The sequence below is a fragment of the Lepidochelys kempii genome, chromosome 8 (assembly GCF_965140285.1).
Source record: "Lepidochelys kempii isolate rLepKem1 chromosome 8, rLepKem1.hap1, whole genome shotgun sequence".
Classification (NCBI taxonomy): domain Eukaryota; kingdom Metazoa; phylum Chordata; order Testudines; family Cheloniidae; genus Lepidochelys; species Lepidochelys kempii.
This window is the reverse complement of record NC_136387.1, coordinates 74047675-74068489: the sequence shown is the minus strand read 5'-3', so window position 1 is coordinate 74068489 and position 20815 is coordinate 74047675. Positions and strand designations below refer to the sequence as shown.

The 20815-nt window shown below is 41.7% G+C and overlaps 1 protein-coding gene across 1 annotated transcript in view; it reads right to left on the bottom strand.

The window, feature by feature from the left end:
• The window catches only part of BCAR3 (BCAR3 adaptor protein, NSP family member), an 82425-nt gene extending 62320 nt beyond the window's left edge, over positions 1-20105 (bottom strand). The window contains exon 1 of the mRNA XM_073358223.2: positions 19791-20105. Within this exon, the coding sequence (XP_073214324.2) occupies positions 19791-20065 (275 nt within the window). The 5' untranslated portion in view covers positions 20066-20105. The remainder of the gene's footprint in view (positions 1-19790) is intronic.
• Between the last annotated feature and the right edge of the window lie 710 nt (positions 20106-20815).

The following is a 20815-nucleotide window of genomic DNA, read 5'->3' as shown; positions in this document are numbered from 1 at the left end:
TAAACTCAATAAACTAAGCTATTATATATCTAATTTTGGGTCTGGGCTCTTAACTTTTAATCCAAAACATAACAATTAGGGAAATAAAACACCACCACCACTCCCCAAAGACATTTCTACAATGAGGAAAATTTAGCTGCCAGGCTGGTATCAGCAGCTGCTATTGTTTGCTATCCAGTCATTCACAAAGGCCCAAATCCTATTCCCAGAGAAATTAATGTGTTTTGCTGGCGAGTTCAGTGGGAATAGGATTTGGCCCAGTGTAAAAAGCTGCTTTTTAAAAGTGACTTGCAAAGAAAATCATATAGGTTTGTGTGCTTATTTCTCTTTTATGATGCATAAATAAGGAAAGATTAATTATTTATTTGCCTGGCCTTCTATTTGATTTTTATATTAGAAATTAGGAATGGAATTTTCAAAACACACTAACTGGTGGCCCAACTCTACTTCTATTAAATGCTGAATGCTTCTGAAAATCCTTGTCCACCCTGTTTTTCCTGGACAACTGAAGAACTACCAATGTCATGATACCCAAAATACCAAGAGAGTGAAACATGAGCATTAAAATTAACAACTAATTTATTTGATAGCTTCTGAAATAGTAATGAATACACTTCATCCTCTACTATGCTTAGTTATACTGTGTTCAATACTGCCTCGGCTATACCCATTGTGAGGAATGGATGATTTTCCTAGTGTAAAAAGAAAAGGAGGACTTGTGGCACCTTAGAGACTAACCAATTTATTTGAGCATGAGCTTTCGTGAGCTACAGCTCACTTCATCGGATGCATCCGATGAAGTGAGCTGTAGCTCACGAAAGCTCATGCTCAAATAAATTGGTTAGTCTCTAAGGTGCCACAAGTCCTCCTTTTCTTTTTGCGAAGACAGACTAACACGGCTGTTACTTTGAAATCTGTTTCCTAATGTAGATAAGACTATAGAGTTTTCTAGGCTAGACAGTGCCTAGACATTTAATGACACCCCCGCCCCCCCAAAAAAAAACCCTAAGAAAAAGCAAACCCATCCAGATCTTTATCCATCATAAAGAAACAAGAATTCACCCACATTTTTCCCCTGTACAGCCTTATGAGATAGAGTGGGAGGGATTATTTCCTCTGCTTAAAAGATGGAGGAGATGACACACGGACAGGTTTAGCATTTTTCCCAAAGTAACACACCAAACTGGTGGCAGACCCATGAGTAGAACCCAGGATCTGCTGAATCCCAGAGCTGTGTTAGCCACATGTTCTCTCTGGGCTGTATGCACAAAACCATCGATAACACCCAAGACCACCATATGTAAGTATGAAAAAACGCACACACATTCTGATTTTATATTAAGCAGTTCGGGTTACCAGCAGGAAAGGGGTATTTTGATATTTTCAAATGACTTCAGGTTGGATGACAGGTGCTGCAATCCCAGCCATCTCCAAATGAACTGCAGCTGACAATTTGTTTCAATACAATATAATATTAAGTTCTGTCTTTCATGAGATGTTATTAAATTTCAAATAAAGCTAATGTTTATCTTTTTATTTAGCTTGAGTTTAGAGAGCTCTTGATTGGTCTCTGTTTACTCACAGTATGTTTGCAGTAGAGAGCACTGCTTGACTTGTGTAGTATGTAAATTGTGGGTCCACAAGTAAGTTTACATTTTACATTTGGCTTCCTAATGATCAGATAAAAGCCTTATTTCCATGTAAACAAAGGTACATTTGATGTAGGTGTTGCTTATAGCACTTTAAGGGGAAAGCTATTAAGTACTTTAAAAGAAAAAATTGTAACAAAGCAGTTTGCAATTTAGAGATTTGGATTTAAACTATGAACTACCCAAGTTATACGTCTCCCCCTGCACCACAACCCCAGGGCAGACAAGCTTGTCTCTGTCACCAACAGAAGTTGGTCCAATAAAAGATATTACCTTACCCAGATACTAGTCTGAAGCAGATAGTAACACATTTTGGATCATCTGAACACCCTGCAGTGGAGTCAACACCCTTCCCGTCTTAACAGCGGATTCCTTACCAGTCAGTGGGAAATCATTTTGGAGCTGAAAAATCCTTTGTGGGGGGGGACGGGGGGGGAAGGAGCATTGTCATGCTAGTGTGCAGGGCCACTAATTGTGTCCTGCTTTGCAGGACTGCGATGATGCAATGTACAGGACATAGTGGATAGATTTATAGCAATAGGAGTCCCAAACTGTGGTGGAGCAATAGACAGCATGCATCTCTCTACTGATCACCAGGGATGCTTCACTGACATCAGTGTTGGCTGGCCAGAGAAAGTGCATGACTAAGGCTACAATTTTGTCATGGACATCTTTAGTAAAAGTCATGGACAGGTCACGGGCAATTAACAAAAATTCTCGGACACCATGACATGTCCCTGAGTTTTAGTAAAAATGTCCATGACAAAACAGGGAGGGAGGGTTCAGCACCTTGCCCTGCTGTGGGTGGGAGCTGCGGCCCCTGCCCTCTGGCTGGGAGGGACCCCCTCCTGTGGTGGCTGGAGAGCTGCTGGGGGATTCCCCCTCCGCTGTCCGCTGTCCGCAGCATCGGGGGAGCTGCCGGTGGTGGAGGTACCCTGCAGCTCCCAGCAGCTGCAGGCTGAAGTCACAGAGGTCCGCGGAAGTCGTGGATTCCATGACCTCCATGGCCAAATCGTAGCCTGATGCATGCATGACACTCGCATCTTTAAGAATACAGAGCTGTTCAGAAAACTACAAGCAGGGACATTATTTCCTGAATGGCAGATTACCATTAGTGATGTTGAAATGCCAGTAGTGATCCTGAGGGACCCAGCCTACCCCTTGATCCCCTGGTTCATGAATATGTACTCCAGCCACATCAACAGCAGCACCACAAAAAGATTCAACTACCGGCTCAGCAAGTGCAGAAGGACAGCTGAAGGTGTTTTTGTTAGACTGAGGGAATGATGGCATTGTTTATTCACAAGACTGGATCTCTGTGAGAAAAATATCTCAATGGTTATAGCTGCCTGCTGTGCCCTGCGTAACGTCTGTGATGCAAAGGGAGAAAAGTTGCTGCTGGATGTAGTGGATTGTCGGTCTGCTGAGTTTGAACAGCCAGACAAAGGTCTATTAGAAGATCTCAATATGGAGCTATACAGCTGAGGGAGGCCTTCAGAGAGCACTTTCATAGTGAGGCACAGTAACGCGTTGTGGTGTACTTTGCTTTACCTGGCCCTCCTGTTTTGGGGCCTGCCAGGAACTGCATGCTGTGTGGCGTACATTTGTGAATATAACACTGTCAATGGCCCTATTAATTTTGTGGTGCTTGCTGTACACTTATGATTATTACACTGTGTTTGTCACCAGTCCTATGAGTGGTGTCATGCTGTACAGTAACATGTAACTAGATGCTTTCTGTATCACTAAGCATTCTGCAACTGAATTATTTTCCAAATAATAAAATTTTATTCAGTAACAAAAGCAGTGGGGAAAAAAATCTGTGCAGTGTAAAAGCAAATACATGCAAAACTTAATAAATTAATAGTACAGAACTTAACAACGGGAAAGAACATTCGTGTCCATTTTATCTACACATGTATCAATTGTGGTTCTCACAGATCAGCATATGCAAAGCTGTGGCTGTCCTTAATGTCCCCCAGCATGGAGGATAGGGACGTGGCCCCTGACACCACATAGAACGTTGAGTGGGGGGAAGGTGTAGGAAGATGCTGTAATGGGAGTTTTCCATGGACTGCAAAGGGAGGCGAGCCTGCGATTGTTGAATCTGTAGGTCCACAAGAGTCTGCCACATCTTTGTTTGCTGCTGTAGGACTCTCATTATGTCCTGGTACATCTTCCTCTCCTTTTCCTGCTGGGACTCCTGGGCCTTTCCCAGTCTGCTCTTCCCTTCTCAATGTAGCCTGAAATATTCATCCTCCAGGCATAGACGCTGACTTCTGCTGGCATCGGTGGGTGCTTGACCCACCTCTGCCCCAGACTCCGCCCCTGCCCCGCCCCATTGCAACGCCTTCCCCAAATCCCAGCCCCACCCCCTCCCTGCCCCTCTTCCAACACCTTCCCCAAATCCCCGCCCCAGCCCCGCCTCCTCCCCTGAGCGTGCCGCATTCCTGCTCCTTTCCCCTCCCTCCTGGAGCTTCTTATGCCATGAAACAGCTGTTTTGCATTGGCAAGCGCTGGGAGGTAGGCGGAGAAGCAGGGACGTGGTGCGCTCAGGGGACAAGGCTGGGGTGGAGGGGAGGGGGGCGGGTATGGGAGGTTGGCTGTCGGTGGGTGCAGGGCACCCACCAATTTTTCTCTGGAGCACCCACGGAGATACACCTATGCCTCCAGGCCCTCTGCTCACGGTCTGGCACAGCACTGGGTTTGCAGGATCTCACTGAACATGTCATCCCGAGTCCTTTTCTTTCTCCTCCTCATCTGGCTCAGGTGTCATAAGTGTGGAAGGGGAATGCTGCATTTGCAGCAGCTGCAGATAGAACACACTGAGGTACCATTGTCAGTATAGTCACAATGGAAAGTGAAAGTTGAGGTTCAGGACTCCCTTCCTTTGCTCTCCAAAGTTTTAAACAAGACATGCTTTTTGACATGTCTGCTTCAAAGTGTTTGTTTGTACACAGCACCACTCACAGCACTGCACTCGCCATTGTGAGTATGGTGCTCCAGGCATGAAGGAAGTGAGGAGGAATTGCTTGGTTGGAGGAAACCATGAGTATAGGGCAATGGAACCGAACATAGTCACTGTTAGTGGGGATTTTAGCTGATATCTCAGAGTAAAATAGCACAGTCGCTGTTAGCACCCCAAAGCCGCCAAAGCCTATATGCTGCTAGCCTGTTAACTTTGGCAGGCTCCATTGCAGTAATCACAGAGTAGTGTGGGAAAGTGTCCTACTGCGGAGGAAGAAATAAGGCTGCCATCCCTAGAAGCCTTTGGAAGAGGACTGCAGAGTACCTCCATAACGTTATATCGAGATCTCTCAGGAGGATTCAAGGGACATCCCTGTGTACATAAACAAGCTGCTCCGCACGTCCCCTTGAATCTATCTCTACAGAGGAATGAAAAGCAGAGGATAACTCTACCTCTCTTTGTAGTACCGCTACCTCGTCTAGTCTGAGTAAATTAATGAAAAATCACTAGCTAACTCCTACTAAGTTGGGGATGCCAGCAGAACATCATTGTAATGGGAAATTCATTTATACACTTACCTGAGGTTTTTTTCCCCTGCATCGGGCTCACCAGTGCTCAACTGGTGGGACTGACTGGACTGTGGTTGAGTCTCAAACAAATCTTGGCTCATGGCATAGCTGGACGACCCCCCCCCCCCCCAGTTGCATTTCCCACATCCTTTTCCTCTTCCTGTTCCTCACTGTTCATAGCAGACGTCTGGGTCTCAGCCTCCTCTGAGGTACCTATGGTGGCACACGGGGTGGCGGTGGGGTCTCCACCAAGTATGATATCATACGCCACCAAGTATGATATGCAGTTCTTTGTAAAAAGTATCAGGTCTGTGGCTCAGCACTGGATTAACTGTTGGCCTCCCTGGTCTTCTGTTATGCCTGCCACACATTCTTCTCTTTCATGTGGCACTGCTGTTCATCCCTTTTCCTGCATCCCCATGCAATCTGCTCATTGATGTCCATTTCTACAGCTGCTCCACAGCTGTGAATGCACAGCCTCTTCTCTCCCCAGCCCCAGGAGATCCAGTATCTCCTGTCTACTCCAGCTAGGCAATCAGGAAAAGGCATTTCAAAAATGTGCAGGGTTTTAAAGAGGGGGTAGTGTGGCACTTCGTCTCTGTAAGCATAGGTGTCGACTCCATGGCTAGAGCACCCATGGAAAAAAAATTAGTGGGTGCTTAGCCAGCTCCCCCATCTCTCCCAGCACCTCTTGCCTGCTGGCAGCCCCGCCAATCAACTCTTCCCCCCTCCCACCCAGTGCCTACTGCCCATTGCAAGCAGCTGTTTTGCAGCATGCAGGAGGCTCTGGGAGGGAGGAGGAGGAGTGGGGATGGGGCACGCCCAGGGGAGGGGTCAGAACTGGGCAGGAAGAAGCAGGGCCGGAGTGGGAAGAGGTGGGGCCTGGGGCAGAGCGGGGGGAAGCTGGCACTTATGTCTGCGACCCCTGAGCAGTGGAGTTCTCAACTGTGACCAGAGTGGTCAGTATTGGGCATTGTGGGACAGCAGCTGGAGGACAGTTAGCGTTGACATAGGACATGCAGTGTCTACATTCACACTACGTTGAGCTCAGTATGTCAACCATTTGAGGAGGTAACGTTACTTCATGGCACTAACAGTGCGCTTTTATTGTTGGAGACAAATTTAAGTGTAGACACATGTACAACTAGGTCAACGCAAGCTGGCTTACATCAACCTAACTTTGTAGTGTAGACCAGGCCTTAGTATGGGGCTTTAGTAAAGGCAGGAATAAGTGTTGCCCTAATGCCCCTCTTTTAAATGCCACTGCGGAAAGCAATTCATGCCAGGGGAGAGAAGACGCTCCCTCATTCTACCCCATTGTATTTATGCCAATTTTCAGACTGAGGTATTTGGAACAGATATTGTTTTATATCATCTCAAAACTGTTTGTGCGTTATTAGTGAAGAATCAAGAAAGGAACTAAAAAAATGGCAATAAGCAGGAAATTTGGGGGCTGCTCTAACTTGTGCTTTGCTGCCATGTCCCTTTATGGGCTGTATTGCTGCAGCCCAGAATCTCAAGTATTTGAAAACACGGAACCTAATAGCTGAACTACTCCACCAAAGAAATTCAGGATCTTTGTCTCCTGAGCCAATATATTTAATTCTGGCATATTTATCCTTAACAAGAGAGGATTTTCTGTTCCCACTATCTTGTGGGATTGTAGAGTTAACTTGTTACAGCCTGAATATATCTAAGGCCCTGTCTTCACTAGCAGGGGTTGCCGGATAGCTACACTGGGCATCTTTAACTCCACTCATGGATTCATTTTTTCATATGGTTCTGTTTGTACACTGTTCATATATAAATAGCTCTTGACAAAAGTATAAAGTTATTAAAAATATGTATATTTCATTTAGTAGACACTCTTATTTTAATGCCAGAGATAAAACACCTGCTCCAGCAGTTAGTGTTAACATTAAAGGCACTTGCACGTATAAATCCCCTTTGTGCTGAGATGAGAGAATATCCCTTAGGGGTTATTGGTAAATTAATTAACCAAAAAGGTTAACAGTTCAGGCCATGGTAAAATCTCCTCTCAAAGCACAGGAATTCACCCTTACAACCTCCATTTTCACTGCTAATATTTGCATGGACAGATTGAGAAAACAGCCCTAAAGGACAATTCACTGGCGGCTGCTTCTGTTTAGACTCATCTTATTAATGTATTAACCTCTGTGGAGGGGGATGAGGATAGACATGTCCCTCAGTGTAATTTCCAAAGTGTTATTAAACTCTACCTCCACAATATACAAAAACTTGGTTTTAAACCTCATACATGAGAAACCTACCAGAAGCTAGAGAAAGTTACCCCCCACCCTTTAATTTATGACAATATAGTATCAGGACAAAAATATTTGTAAAGAACAAATAATCTAATCCAGCATTTCTCAAATGTGGCCACCATGGCCACATGAGGCCACCAGGGGCTTTTCTTACAGCCACAACCTCCTGGGTCTAATGGGGGGAAGGGGAGGACAAAGTAGAGGTCCCTCCCGCTCCCTGTTGCTCCTGATGTACTTCCTTGGTGTTGGTTGCTGGGGTCGCCAACAAGGGTTAGGCCAACGTCTGGGGCACCACACTGGGGGAGCTGGCAGCCGGTGAATTCCCCACCTTCCTGGTGTAGTGGGGCTCAGGCTCCGGGCTCCAGGCCTGGGCTCTGGCTGCATGGCGGCAGGCCCCAGCCTCTAGCTGCTGGGCTTCAGGCTCTACTCCCCAGCTGCCTCCCCTGTCCTTCCATCCAGGGCTTAATTTGTCCCCAGGCTTGGCAGGGCTGAGTAAGACTGCTGTGAAAAAGTGATACTTGTATGTTGGTTAATATCACTTTTCACAGCAGACTAACTAGCTAGCAATAAATAAATTACAATGATTTGGATGTGTCTATGTGCATATTTATTTGTTTTTCCTAAAGCTAATTAAGTACTTCAGGAAAAAGTGTGAGAGCAGCCACCAGCAAAAGTTGGTGGCCGCTCTCTGAGGCCACCAAAAAATTTGTCCTGAAAACCTTAATCTATGTTAACAATAAAGATTTAAAATAGTTTGGCAGAAAAAAATATTTAAAAATCTAGTTTACTTTTCTCTGTGCATTTTACATTTATCTCAGCTTGGACACAGACAATAAACTAGACACTTCTATGTTAGTTTATAGTCCGATCTGCTCTCAGTGACCAGGCACACAGCTGTAATGTCTGAGCTGCAGGCCCTGCAAGTTAAAGTATATTTATTGGGAGAGCAAAGTTTGGATCTACACTCAACTTGATGACATTTGTCTGTAATGCAATAACTTTTGAATACATCTGATTAATTCTAAAATTTCAGGGTATGATCAACATATCCCTGGGCAGAAGAACCCTATTTATTTTGGTGGAAATCAGAAAAAACAGATGGGGGGGGAAATGTGGGGCATGCAGAGCCCCTTGCATCTGGTTAGCAGAGCCAAGCGCTTCAACCACCTCTATCACCAGCAGGAGAGTGAATTTGTGTGGGGGGGTGGAGGGTGAGAAAACCTGGATTTGTGCTGGAAATGGCCCACCTGATGATCACTTTAGATAAGCTATTACCAGCAGGACAGTGGGGTGGGAGGAGGTATTGGTTCATATTCTCTGTGTATATATAAAGTCTGCTGCAGTTTCCACGATATGCATCTGATGAAGTGAGCTGTAGCTCACGAAAGCTTATGCTCTAATAAATTGGTTAGTCTCTAAGGTGCCACAAGTACTCCTTTTCTTTTTGCGAATACAGACTAACACGGCTGTTACTCTGAAATCAACCACCTCTGTGATTTTCTATAGATCAAAGAACTGGTTGATGGCAGCCATTAACACATTCCAGCACAACAATGCCTTCCAATACAGTTGAGAAATGTTAACACAGTAAGTAACTTATCTCCCACACAGCAAGAGAAGAAATAAGAATGGGGGAATCAATGATATAGGGGGAAGGAGGACATGGAGTACACACAAAGCCCCTGGGCAAGTTGGGAGGGGTGTTGGGGTGACTGCAGGAAGTCTGTGAAATAGAGGGGGTGATACACAGAGAGTGCAAGCGTGTATGTGAGAGAGAGAGAGAGAGAGAGAGAGAGAGAGAGAGGGGTGTGTGTGGGGGGGGGGGAGGAAGAATAGAAAAATGCAATGTTTGTAATAAATCAGCCTACAGAAGCAACAGTGTCTCTCTCATACACACAAGTGATATACTAACTTTTGTGGCTGTATGCCAACATAACTTGCAGCAACCAAAGTTTGTTGCATAGACATGCCCCGACCCCTAGAATTTAAAACAAAAAACACCCTATTTCCAATCAGTGGTGTTTGTTTTTTGTTTTTAAAAGGAAAATATTTCTACTTGTCTGATGTTTTGTAACATTTGGGCCTATACTGACCTGACAATTAACATTAAGGCCCCAGTCTTAATCTTAATGGGCTCCACAGGAAGGTCCTTGTGTCCATGCAGAGACCCACTAAAGTCAGTCTATGCACAAAAAGTTGCAGTATCAGGGCATAAGGTTAAACTGCTGATTATTATGTGTGTAAAATGTAACCTATAGTTCCATACCTAGAAAGTGCAGTGTGTGTTGTGGTATAGGAGGCTCTGACTGACTTTCTAGTTCCACTTTATAGAATTAAATAAGCATGGACATTTCAAGGGGAAAGAAACTGCTCCACTTGCTATGTGGGCGGCGCTAAGGCACAGAAAAAGACTAGGGTCCCACTGTAAAATAATACACTGGCATCAATGGGGTATTATTTGAAAACAGATTCACAGGAATGTTTAGGGTTTGAAATAATTCTGTCATGTTTTTCCTTTTTTAATAAATGCTTCTAAAAAAAGGGAGAGGAAAAAAAAACCATTGAAAGTGTTGCGAGAAAAGAGAGTACTTCTCTTCTGTACAATCTCCTTTCAGTTTATTTCTCCAGGGGTGACTGAAATTTGCTATCTGATCCCAGATATGTCTCATCACAAAATAAATGGATGAGTGTTTAGAGAAACAGGAAAACACTTCCTAGCTTTTATTAAAGAGCATATAGGTTCACATCTGCTATATCCAATAAACAGATACAGTCTAGGGCAATAAAGTATGCCCTACCAGCCTATTCCTATTTAAAGGAAATTGTCAACTCATCATCTCATAAATTGGGGGGAGGGGGGAGAGATTAACTAAAAAGTAGATGTCGTTTCAGGTATTACACTGGTTTATAGTTTTGCAAATACATTTTCCTGTTTTGAAAAAGGAATCAAATGGGAAACAGACGAAGACCTTGATCCTGCAAACATGCAAGTACTCCCACTGAGTTCAATGGGCACGGCAAACATCACTATAAATTAATGTTTTATTCACTGCTCTCCATAAAATAGGAGAAACAAGACATATGTGAAAGTGTAAGTTTTAATGGAGATAGACAATACTCCACAATTTTAGCTTAATTTTAAATTGTACTTTGATTTTCAAAATACACCTATCCATATACTTGAGGTGCTCATACAGTAAAGGCAATTAAAACATTACAAAATAAAGCATTACGCAACCAGCCCATCAGGACTATTTATAATCAGGATTATCAATGGGTATCCCTCCCAAACACCTAACCCTGCTCCTTCTAAAAGCCTGTAAGAACAGCTGGTCATGAAGGTCAGCAGGCCTGTGCTCTGTTGAACTAAGGGAGAAGCGAATCCCAGAGTGTCCCCTAAAACCACCCTGTGCCTCCAGTTCCCTTGCATTTAAACCAGGGGGCTGTTAGCTCAAGTGGATCTCAGCTGCTCTGATATCACGACAAGGACAGAGGAGATTTTCAGATACTCAGGACCCAAACTATATACGGTTTTATTAATCAAAATCAACACCTTGATTGATTGCTCCCAGAAATGTTCTTCCTTCATATGTTCTAAGGCCTCGCTCTTACAAAGTATTACCCGAGTGCTTCATCTTAGGCACTTCATTGTAACTGAGTCTCCTGGGGTAGTCAGTGGAGCCACTCAACATTATTGTATCTTTATTATGCTTAACCTGACACATTGTAAAAGTTTCATTATTTTAAGAGACTTTTATAAAGTGCATAAACCCCACCTAAAACATAGCGGATGAGAGGGCCAATAATGACAAAATGCACAGTAGTTTATTTGATCATTAAGAACATATCTGCTCTAGAACAGCAGCCTGTGATAGCAATGGACAGTTCAATGCTAGATTATAGCACTTAATCTGAAACCACAGGAAAAAAGCTTGCTGAAAAAGATGGCTTGAGTGGTTATCAGAAGGCCAAAAGATTGAAATTTGGCTAAATATAAACAAGTTGGATACACTAAGAAATTCAAATCTGTGTGACAGGAAAAGTCTCAACACCAAATTCAGCATCAGAAAGAGGTGTCTATATTTATAGTTTCTAATGGCTAGTTTTCAAATAAAATAAATAAAATAAAAGTGGTTATATTTAATATCACCATGAATGTAAGGCCCCGTCTACATTACAGCTGCACCCACGACCACTACTGTTAAAAACACAAATCAGTCTTATAGCACAGACAGTTAAAAATGCATATTCAAATGGTGTCCCTGGAACCATGCCAAAGCCTTGGATACAAATCAACTCCCAATCAAGGCTTTGGCATTGTTCGGGAAAACAAAGTGGAAGTACGTGGTAACTCAGTCAACAGACAAAAGCGGAATAGTCCGGTCTCTTGACATAGTGGTAGTTTCAACACAGACAGGGCCTTTAAGAATCGAACCATGGCCAGAAGGAAAGAAGTGAATATTACAGGTTCTACTGTTACAATTCCATGTTCTCAAAAACAATGAACAGAGTCTAGTGAAAACCTGACCTTTACATGTGAACATTCTAGTTGTGTACAGCCAGCACAGGCTAAACTAGTCACCCCATAAAAATTAAAGGAAAAGATAAGGTCAGAAACAGAATCCTTCAGCAACTGCAGTACAACAAAACATTAAGGACATCTTATGTAGTTTACAGAAGCATGCAAGTGTTTGGAATCCAAACCATTTCCAGTACTACAGTCCAACTTATTTACCAGACTGACCCAGATTTTAAAAATGTCATTGTGGCCAAGGAAGGGAATTTGAATTGAAAACTGACTTTGCAACTCTAAATGCAGAAGAAATGGCTATTGAAATGAGCCCAGCCAGTAAAAGCATATAATTGGAAATATTCCCTGTAAATTAATTTTCACTTTGTAGATTTTTTTAATTCACAGATTAATGCACAGTTTTTCTTACTAGCAGCTGCTAAGTGTCAGCACTTCCTAGGAGAGGCCAGTCTGGAGCATGAAAACAATGTAATGCAAATATGTGACCAACCTCTTATGTGCTAAAATACTACAAGGCATTCAGACAAAATGGTTCCATTATACTTATGTATGTTCTTAGGATTGGGGGAAAGCAGCTCTTCTGTCATGCCACCAAATGCTAAGCACCACAAGACACACTTGTCATTCATCCTTGGTAAAGGAAGTCTGGTAGGAATTCTGCCCACGTAAAACAACTCACAGAGACATTAATGTGCATATGTATTAACAGGCCATGGTCAGAAAAGTTACTTCTTCATGCTAAATCTTGCCTGGTTTAGAGTTTGTTACAATCTTAACATTTGGCCTAGGTTCCTTGAAAGGATCATGAAGCTTCTATAAAATCTGGGTCCAATTTCAGGCCCCTAGACCAGTTATATAGTTTTGATTTGAAATTATATGAAATTCTGTATGATAGTTTTGCTATGAAACCCATCAGTTTCCAATTAAGTTCATGCTGAATTTCTCTCTTGATCTCAGAAATACCTAAGTGCCCTATCACTTTATCTGAGTGCCAAACATTTTGGGGTTTGTTCAATCTGAAACAAACCAAACCTCAGGGAATCGGCTCCCAGCACAGACTGAAGCAAAAGAAATGGTTGGCATAAACCCCTGTACAGGAACACTGCAGCAATTCACATAGCTCTAACAGGAAACTTTGATGGTGCATGAAGAAATCCATCAATTCTGGAAAAAATAATCCACGTACTTGTTTAGAACAGGATAGATGGAGCTGAAATGACATTTTCAGCACTCTATTTGGCTATTAAAAATGTAACTCATTACTAGTAATTGAAATTGAGCATCCATTTTTCTCATTATGCGATCAACTGAATAGAGAGACACTAGTTTTAAGTGCTTTTTTTAAGTGCTCTTATTTTCAAGGTACTGTAGTTATAAGAACATACAGAAAAAGTGAGTAGTACAGGTGTCACCATATACCTAGCAAGATGAAGGCGGCGGCGGCGGATTCCATTTGTTGTGCCTTCTGAAATACCAGTGAGAGGGTGGCTTCAGAACTGGAAAGTTGTTGTTCCTTTCTGACACTTTGCAAAATCAAGTTCTTATCTGTTATGCCTTCTTGGATGATCTTCAGAAATTCCTGTGCCTCTCCTGTGAAAGAACAGCTGAGAATGCACACATCATCTTAGCTCTTACATTGAAATCATATTTGTCTATAAGGGTCTGGCAGTTGTTATGGGGGTGATACTGACAGGCTCATAAGGAAAGAAGATTTCAGTTGGCTATCTCCTCAGCTTAGGATCCAGGGCAATGAACTATGCAAATGTCTTCCACAGTTGCCTTCACCACCAGCTTTGCACAGCGTGGGTGGTACCACTAACAGGCAACATTCTTATGCGCAATGATAATACTAATTTGCATTATTTTTAGATGTAACATATTTATGAAGGACATCTTGCTGTGATAAAGAGCAAGGGTGAAATTGCATGACCTCCAGCATTGGAAGACTAGCTTCCAACTTCACTGACCCAGTCAATGGGAATCATAATAATCAAAAACCAGGTGACCTCGGTTATTTTCCTTCCTTTGCTGGCCCAACAGTGCTGTTGGGGCATGGTATATGACTCATCTCTTTTCTCAGACTTTTGCTTGACTGGGGGTTTGGTTGGTTGCATTTGCGGTAAGCCTATTCTTTCAAAAGATTTTGTAGATTTTTTTTTTTATTAAAGTGTGACCATGTGGTTTGAGGTATTTAATAATTAGGCATATTTGATACATTAAAAAGTAAACATAAAAGCTCTGAAGGAATATGCTTTTTAGCATATGTATAAAGTCTACATTTGTGTAGATATTTGGTTTGGCAGAAAACCAGAAAAAAACAAACAAAAAAGTTTTCAACAGAAAACTTCTGACTTGACTAGAAAAATGTTCGTGACCCTTCACACCCACTTCTCATAGTACCAGAGCAGCCAAATTAAGTACTTCATATTACTATTCTATCCAGTGGTGTTCTGGAAATACACAGTTCACCAAAAGATGTGGGAAAGAATCTGGGCTGATCTTCAGTCAAGCAGAAGAATAGACATTCACAAAAATCCAACCCTAAACTAAATAAAAGGATGTAGAAAGTGGTGGGTTTTCTGATGTCAGCCAAAGAAAGCAACCCAGAATGACTAAGTCTCATTGCAAGGAAACACTTTTGAGTAATTCTGGTGTTTAAATAGAAACATTCTGCAAGGTCAAGTTAATCAATGAACAAGATCCATGGACCTGGCCTCAAAGGGAAATCCTTTATTTATATTTACTTGACAACATTCAAGAAACAATGCACACAACACACAAAACAACACTTTCAAGACGGACATGGCTCCAGCTCTGAGCCCTTGAATGGACAGTACATGCAGGGAGTAAATAGTATTTTTCTTTGCAAACTGAGAAAACACCAGAATAGAATAAGCAAAAACATTTACTCATATAATATACTGTGCACTAGTGTAACAGCTTCAAATAGAAGATCTCAAAAAACTTTGCAGACAGTAATTAGGCCTTGCAACACCCCTGCTTACTCAGTAAATATTGTCTCCATTTTACAGATGGGGAACTGAGGCAAAGTGAGGTTAAGGACCTGATTTTCAGAGGTACTGAAGAGTCATAGTTCCCATTGGCTTCACTGGGAGCCGCAAGCATCAGCTCCTCTGAAAAATAGGCCACTTTTATTTAGGTACCAAATATGGTGTCTAACTTTTGGTGCCCAGCTTTCAAAAATTTTGCCTGAATATCTTCCCAAAGATCATTCAGTAAGTCTATGGGAGAGTCAGCAGGCCCGCGTTTTAACCGTAAAGCGGTCCTTCAGAGCTTGATTAGCCAAATGTAATGGGGCGGAAGAGAGGAGGAAGAGAGAGAAGACACTAAACAGGTTTGAAGAATTGGGGATCAGATAAACAAGAACATTTTCAATTAAAAGTATTTTGGGGACTGTGATGCTTTGGGTGTTCACCCAGACCAGTAAGAGATTGTGTCACTACTTGCCCTGTAACCCCGTGTGTGTCTGTGCTGTACAGATCTGTCTCAGAGCCCTGCTCACAGCAAAATGCCCTCACCCTGCGTTCCACCAACCTGGCTAGTTGCAGGGTGACTCCAACAGCCTCTCCAATCTCAAGTCCTCCCAAAACCACCCCCTCACTGCAGCCCTCACAAAACCTTATCGAGTTGGATGCTCCTTTAGAGAGGCAGTACAAGCACCAGTCTGTTAGTGTGGCTGAGGATTTTACTCTTCAGTTTGAAACACTGCACTGAGATGATGGTGTAATAAAACAAGTTTATTAACAAAGAAGAGATATCTAAGGGATACCAAGTAAAAGGAATTGAGATAGAAAGTAAAAATACACTAAGACTAAAACCGAACTTAACTAACAATCTTTTGTTCAAAGTAGATTTCACCACAGTTCTTCCAGCGTGGGCAGCCAGTTCTTAGCCAGGGCCCAACACAGAGCTCAAAGCGCTTGGTTCTTTGTTTCTTCTAGTGAAGGATATGAAAATGGCTTGCTCTTTCTCCACTTCTAGCCTCCGTTTTACCTTTATCTTCAAAGTCAGGACACTCTCATGGGGGCTCAGCTTGTTGTGTCCACCACAAACCTCACGCCATGTTAATTTTTGCAGTGTCTCCCTGCCTCCCATTGTGATACTTAAGTGCCCATCTCCCCCACTCACTAGTTTGATGGCTTTGTTTACCTTTTCTGTAAATGTACTTTTATTGCCTCTTTGCTCAATGTAGAGTCTGTATCACCCATACATACACGACACAGTAATATTAATGATGAGCATGTTACCAGTTCGCATATTATACCTTACAGGACACCCTTTAGATATAGATTATGACACTATCAAGTTGGGTTACATTGAGCTTGTCAGGACAGTTGAGGCTCACTGCTAGATACCACAGAGCAGTTTGCCTTATGGCACTTGTGTGCTCTGAGGGTCACAGGGAAACGTCCCTATTTGGAAAACAAGCCATTTCATATAATCAAGGTACATTACACAATAGATATTTAAAATATATAATCTACCTTGTGTAAAGTAAAATGTAATTTTAATAAGTAGCTCACATATGATACCATTCATACATGTTTTAAACCAATGCCTGGGAGAAATAGCTTCCTCTGCCCCACAACCAACTGATATCGAAAGATGACTTGAAAAAGTATCAGGAGATATGAGAGGAATGTTTGGAAATAAAAACCAAGGGAGAAATATAAATTAATGCTCAGAGTTGCACGAGAGTATTGTACACTCTGGATACCTACTATATTTTTTCTTTTCTGCTCTTTACTGTATCCGGTTTCTTTCCCCAGCAATTTCAACTGATCCCTGTGTATGGTCTCCACTGTGTTTTCACGGTTTTATTCTTAACTTTAAAAACTCTTGGAAGAGTGTATTGATATATAAAGTCTCAATAAATGTTATTTTAAAAAAAAAAACTATCCCAAAAGCACAATACTTGAGCTTGCAACCTTGACATTCTGTATCACAATTCAATATTTAGGATCCTCTAACCTCAGTTCATAGCAACTACAATGCTAAGCATTAGAACCCTGCTTTATTGTTATGTCAACACAGTGATGGAAGTGGACAGGGATTCTCCCAATTTCAATAAGGCCTCCAGAGTAAGTTTAAGTGAAAGTAAAACACTATATAAAAAAAGAACCAACTGGCCACAAAAGAAAGAATTTATTCAGTGCTGTGTTCTCTTAACTACCCAAACTGAGCTACCCTAGTGATTGCCTCAGATATACTTGTTTGCAATGCAGCTCCTACTCTGAGGAACTGATCTCTGACTCTCATTCACCAGGAGATTTTACACAGAAATCAGTAGTACAAGAGGGATATCTATCTGTCTTATCAAACTGTAGGAATGCTCAGTGTCAAGTGAGCTTAGACGTATACCCTCACTCACATTGAGTGGAGCCTCCTCACTACCCCAACAGTCCCATTGATTTCAACATGCTCAACATCAGTGAGAGCATCAGAATGTGACCCCTGCTGATTATGACAAAAGCTCACTACAGGCAAATCATAAATGTGCTCTGCATTTGTGTCTAAATGTACCATCTTAATTTTTAGTTATTGAACAAAGGTGCAGATTTACAACATGAGACACCAAGGAGGATGGCAGAATACGGCAATTTCTAGCTTTCTGGAAAAAAAAACCAAAACCAAAACAAAAACAAAAACCACAAACCAAACCTACTGGTAGAGTATTCAACGTAAGCAAGGGGTAAAGAATCTGGCTCCATATGTCTGCCATCATATATATATTTACCTATGGATGTCACAGCTCTTTTACACACTTACTCATGGCGCGAGTGGACAGTGACTTCAGGTCTAACATCAGTTGCCAGCACTGTAAACATTAGTCAGAGATGTATGGTAGTAGCTCTTGACTAATCTAGCAAGGTGACTGGAAGACCAACCAGATCTCCTACATGGCAGTAGAAAGCACTATTACCTGGCTGTTCTAACAACATCCCTTATTATTTGAGTAGCATCATGTTCTCATTCTGGGTGAGACTTGTCCTTCCCCTCTTGACACTTTTGTTCTTGCTGAGACTGCAGCAATATTCCTAATAGCACAAGTATAAATATATGTAATTTGGAGGCCCTATTCTCTAAAAGAGAGAAGGTACATCTCTTGTAAACTGTACTTGTACAGTAATTGTTATGTGAAGGAAGATTGTGAGAAAGCAACAGTGTATGAGGTCACATTCTTCTTTTGATAACATCTCTGGGTGCACGCACTTTCTCATCACATAAAAATTAAAAGGAGTTCAACAGGTCACAAGCCAGGCCAAACAAGCAGGAAGCAATTACACCTCACGACCATTGCCCTATAAACCATATGGAGAGGAATATTATGTGCTCTGAAGCCATTTACCCAGACTGATTTGTTGGAGGGTAGAAAGAAACAAACAACTGTTCCTGAACAACCTTTCAGCTTGTCCTCAAGCACTACTAACAGTATAGATTCAGTTAACTTCACCCTTAAAAGGAGAAGGCTGATCTGATCTGCCAGAAGAACAGAGCATATACAATTTCGCTCCTTCAATCAAAGGTTGTGTGATGAAATCTGATTGGTAAATACATTTTTACAGTGTAACTATAAATCCCAATGTAGAAGTTCCATTTGGCTACTTTTCTTAACCATGCCAATTCTGAAATCCAAGCAGCAAAATGGGATCTCATATTCTTTGTACCTTATTAATCCACTGTGTTATACTCAAGTTTGTTCTGTTTTTCCTGACTCTGGCACCCACCCAAGACAATCTTGCCATTCTTATGGGATTGTCAACAATACTTTGCCTATGCTCCGTGACTGTGTTTTTACAACTTTGCACCCTAATTCTTCTTCTCTATCACTTACTAAATAACAGTAATAAATAATGACAGGTTTCAGAGTAACAGCCGTGTTAGTCTGTATTCGCAAAAAGAAAAGGAGGACTTGTGGCACCTTAGAGACTAACCAATTTATTTGAGCATGAGCTTTCGTGAGCTACAGCTCACTTCATCGGAATTGACTTCAATGGAGCTAAGATTTCACCCTTTGAGTGTAACATGTGGGCAAACCTAAGTAGATATCCCACAAAATGGTATGAGGAGGATGTCCAGAGCCATTGAAGGATCAGCATCTCTGAAAATCAGGACATTTAGGAACTGATACAGTGTTCACTGAAGTTAATAGAATGACTATCTGATGCAGGTTCTTAGTCTTCACTCATTATTGTAAGTAACTGAGGCTTTCAGTAGTGGTCCCAAATACTTCAAGTGGAATTGGATCGAGCTTTTGTTTAAGTGTCTAAGTTTAGGTACCGACATTTAAAATTTTTGGCCAGAATATTTTTATCTTTACTAGGACAACTAATTAGACCTGCCTCTCACCACACACACACACACACACACACACACACACACACACACACCAGAGATTTCTGAATCTACAGGAACAAAGCAACAAAAATTATTAAAATTTACAATATTTAAAACTTAATCAAACTACCACCTAAGACTTTTTTTCATTTTAATCTATGAAATAAAATGCAAAAATTTCCCTTATAATTAGCAAAATGCATCAGATTTCATTTTTTGTGTAATAATTACATAGAAGCAGACCTAAAACCTGGCTTGTGACTTTGGGCCATCTCACTAAGGGCTGACTCAAGCTGAGCACCGGCTCACCATCATGCCCATGTTGGCTCAGCCATGCCAGTGTAGCCTTATAAGTAGAGGACAGGAGTTCTAGAAGAATACAGTACAGCTCTTATAAAACAAACATCTGGGTTAAATTTAAGAAGGTACCTGAAGTGGAGTTTCTCACTCTTCCTGTCTTGCAGGGGATACTCCTCTAGGACATCTTGAATCAAAGGTGACTGCTGCCTATGTGTTCTGGAGAACGGCAGGGTTCCCATATGGCTAAATATATCACAAGATCTAATGGGAATGGTCCCCTTTTTCTTCCTAGGGAGAGTGCCATGGATAGAAACATCTTGATAGGAGTCTAAGCGATGCTCGGTCAGAGGAGGTTTGCTGCTCAAAAGATCCATAGAAGAAGCCAGTGAGAACTGATGGTTCATCTGTATATTTCTGTGGAGACTTGAAAGTTTTCCAGCAGCTATCATTCTCAGCTCTGAAAAATAAAAATTACCCACAGCGTTCATCAATCACTAGTGCTGCCATTTTAAATGAAATTAAACAATATTGTTAGCTGTTGTCTCTATTAACATTACACTTCTTGTATTAGAAGGCAGACAATTTATATGCTTTTCAAATATACACTAAATTATGACCTAATCTCATAAATTCCAATCCTGCAGATTATTATACAAATGTACTTAACCTTTATGCATGTGAATAGCCCCATTAAAATAATTGACTTAAACACATATGCAAGTGTTTGCAGGATCTGGGCCATAATCTGCTATTACCTATAAGGTTTATCTTCTTATCTGTTGTTTTACCTGGAGTTCTGAGAAACCATTCCATTTGAAAGGTCAAACATCAGTCTGGAATCATTAACTGAAACTGAATTGTCAGGAAAAAAAACCAACAACGTACAGACCAAGGCTTAGTTTAAAAGATTGCTAGTCTAAACTCAGTAGTGGGCACTACAGACCTGGGGCAAATATTTTTAACAGTTTGTAAAACAAAGGATTTTATCCAAAAGAGAAGGGCAATAGATTACTGGAATTCTTTTCTGTAGGATACACAGGCCAACTGAGTCAAATTCACTACTGGTATAAGTGGGATGCAACTTTACATTAGAGGTGAATTTGGTCAATTATACCCTGGCCTACAACAGAGAGGTGTCTCCAACATGAACAAAA